The 2,011-nt window shown below is 27.8% G+C and overlaps 1 protein-coding gene across 1 annotated transcript; it reads right to left on the bottom strand.

The window, feature by feature from the left end:
* Positions 1-732: 732 nt before the first annotated feature.
* On the bottom strand, positions 733-1,654 carry LOC136076793 (uncharacterized). The gene is made up of 2 exons (XM_065790245.1): positions 1,122-1,654; positions 733-968 (listed from the first exon to the last, which is right to left on the bottom strand). Exons 1-2 carry the CDS (start codon positions 1,624-1,626, stop codon positions 733-735), a joined length of 741 nt encoding a protein of 246 aa, XP_065646317.1. The 5' UTR covers positions 1,627-1,654.
* Between the last annotated feature and the right edge of the window lie 357 nt (positions 1,655-2,011).

Below are 2,011 nucleotides of genomic sequence, written 5' to 3'. Positions count from 1 at the left end.
TAAAAAATGAGTTAATTTCAAGATTGGTTGCTTCATCAAGTAAGCTTCCAATGGGTCCACTCCATTTTTTACCACTTTTAGATTCTCCATCTAACAATTTAATTAGACGTTTGAGTGGTAATTCATTAATGTGTAGAGCACATACAATCCAATTTAACTTTCGCCCTAATTTCAGCTCCATAAAGTGCATTACTCCTCCATCACAACCAGTGTTTACATTGGTAGAGCCTCCACCAATTGCTTTTAAGTGTACATTAATGTTCCTCATTGCAGTATACTCAATAATCTTATCTGCTATAATTTCAGCGTGGTACTTTTTTGCTTCTTTAGCTGGAGTGAAATGAAATAAATACTTACCATCACCAGAACAAATAGTGTAATGTTCTTCTTTAACTTTAGCCGGATACTGTCTGTCTGATCCATCTACAGTTAAAAATACTTTAGTAAGATCTTTTCGCCCATCAAAAAATATGCAGTAAATAATCTCTTTATTGTAATAATCATCAAACTGAATAGCAACTTCATTCATTACTTTATCCCTAGCTCTCCGAACTTTACTGTGATCTATTATTAATCTAGTGTCACTTTGGGATACAAGTCCTCCATCTACCCATGCTGCAGTAGCTATGACTGCAGTTGCTCTTAAACCAACACCATATCGAATACTGGCTAATGCAATATTAGAGATATCTTCATAATTTCTAGGTTTTTTAAATATTTTGTACAAGACTTTTAAATAGAAAAAATCTCATTTTCCTCAGATTCAAACTCTTTATAATTATCATGTTCGTTATCTTGTTCATTTTGAGTATTATTTTCTTCTTGCGTTGTGTGTTTTTTTTCTCTCGTTTGTTTTTCTTCTTCTCTTCTTCGTTTGCAACTTTGTACTTTTTTGAACCTTTTGGACTCCATCAAATCAGCAGGTCCAAGTTGATATGAACTAAAAGATCCAATCTTTTCTCGTTGGGCTAAAAAAAAGGTAGCAACATTTTGCTTACAACTAGACAAATTAAAATAAAGTTTTCTTTTTAAAATAATCAAAGAGATCAGTAAAATATTATTAAATTTGATTTTCAGCTTTACTAACACTTTTAAAATGATTGTGGTATGGTCACTCATACCTTTTATATAAACCAGTTCAATAATTGGTATTTTTCTCTCCCTAGGACAGATACAGGTAATGTGGGCACCAAATTTACAGTCAGGAGGACAGCATTGCTCAGAACAAAGAACTATTTTACAGTTACACGCCACCAAGTCAAACAGTTTGTCAATAATGAAATTAAACTTTTGTTTTCTAACTTTACTTGCTTTGTTTTGAGAAATTAGATTAGCTTTGTTCCATGCGTCTATAAGTCTTGTTACCAAATTATGCTTTAAACAAGTTACGGGAGGCACAAATAAAACACTGGCCATTTGCCATTTTTCTGAAAGTTTATTATAAATATCCTGGATCAACTCAGAATTGCTATAGTTTCTTCTGTTTAGTTTACTTGTTTCTCTTAAAAGAATACCATATCTTAGGACATCTCTCATTGTTGGCAGTTCAGCTGTTGGCAACTCTTTTCCAGATCCCAAATATTGACGTAGACAAGAACTATTTTTCCATCTTGTTCCAGTAGCCATTTTAATTTTAATATTATTTTTTATCTAGTAACTTTTAAAATTAGAAAGACATAAATATATATTATAAATATATATATATATATATATATATATATATATATATATATATATATATATATATATATATATATATATATATATATATATATATATATATATATATATATATATATACATATATATATGTAAATATAAATATATATATATGTAAATATATATATATATATATATATATATATATATATATATATATATATATATATATATATATATCTATATATATATATATATATATATATATATATAATTTGCATAACAAATATTAAAGCAAAATACTTTTAAATAAAGTTTTGTGTGTAGCCATTCATCAAATAGAATGTATAAG

Source organism: Hydra vulgaris, chromosome 02 (genome assembly GCF_038396675.1).
Source record: "Hydra vulgaris chromosome 02, alternate assembly HydraT2T_AEP".
Taxonomy (NCBI): Eukaryota; Metazoa; Cnidaria; class Hydrozoa; order Anthoathecata; family Hydridae; genus Hydra; species Hydra vulgaris.
This window is presented reverse-complemented; position numbering and strand designations above follow the sequence as displayed.

Excerpts from the sequence above, each read along its gene's own strand:
- LOC136076793 (XM_065790245.1), bottom strand. The coding sequence starts at position 1,626 with ATGGCTACTGGAACAAGATGGAAAAATAGTTCTTGTCTACGTCAATAT. Across the intron at positions 969-1,121 it reads TGAACTGGTTTATATAAAAG|CCCAACGAGAAAAGATTGGA; the intron begins GTATGAGTGACC and ends CCTTTTTTTTAG.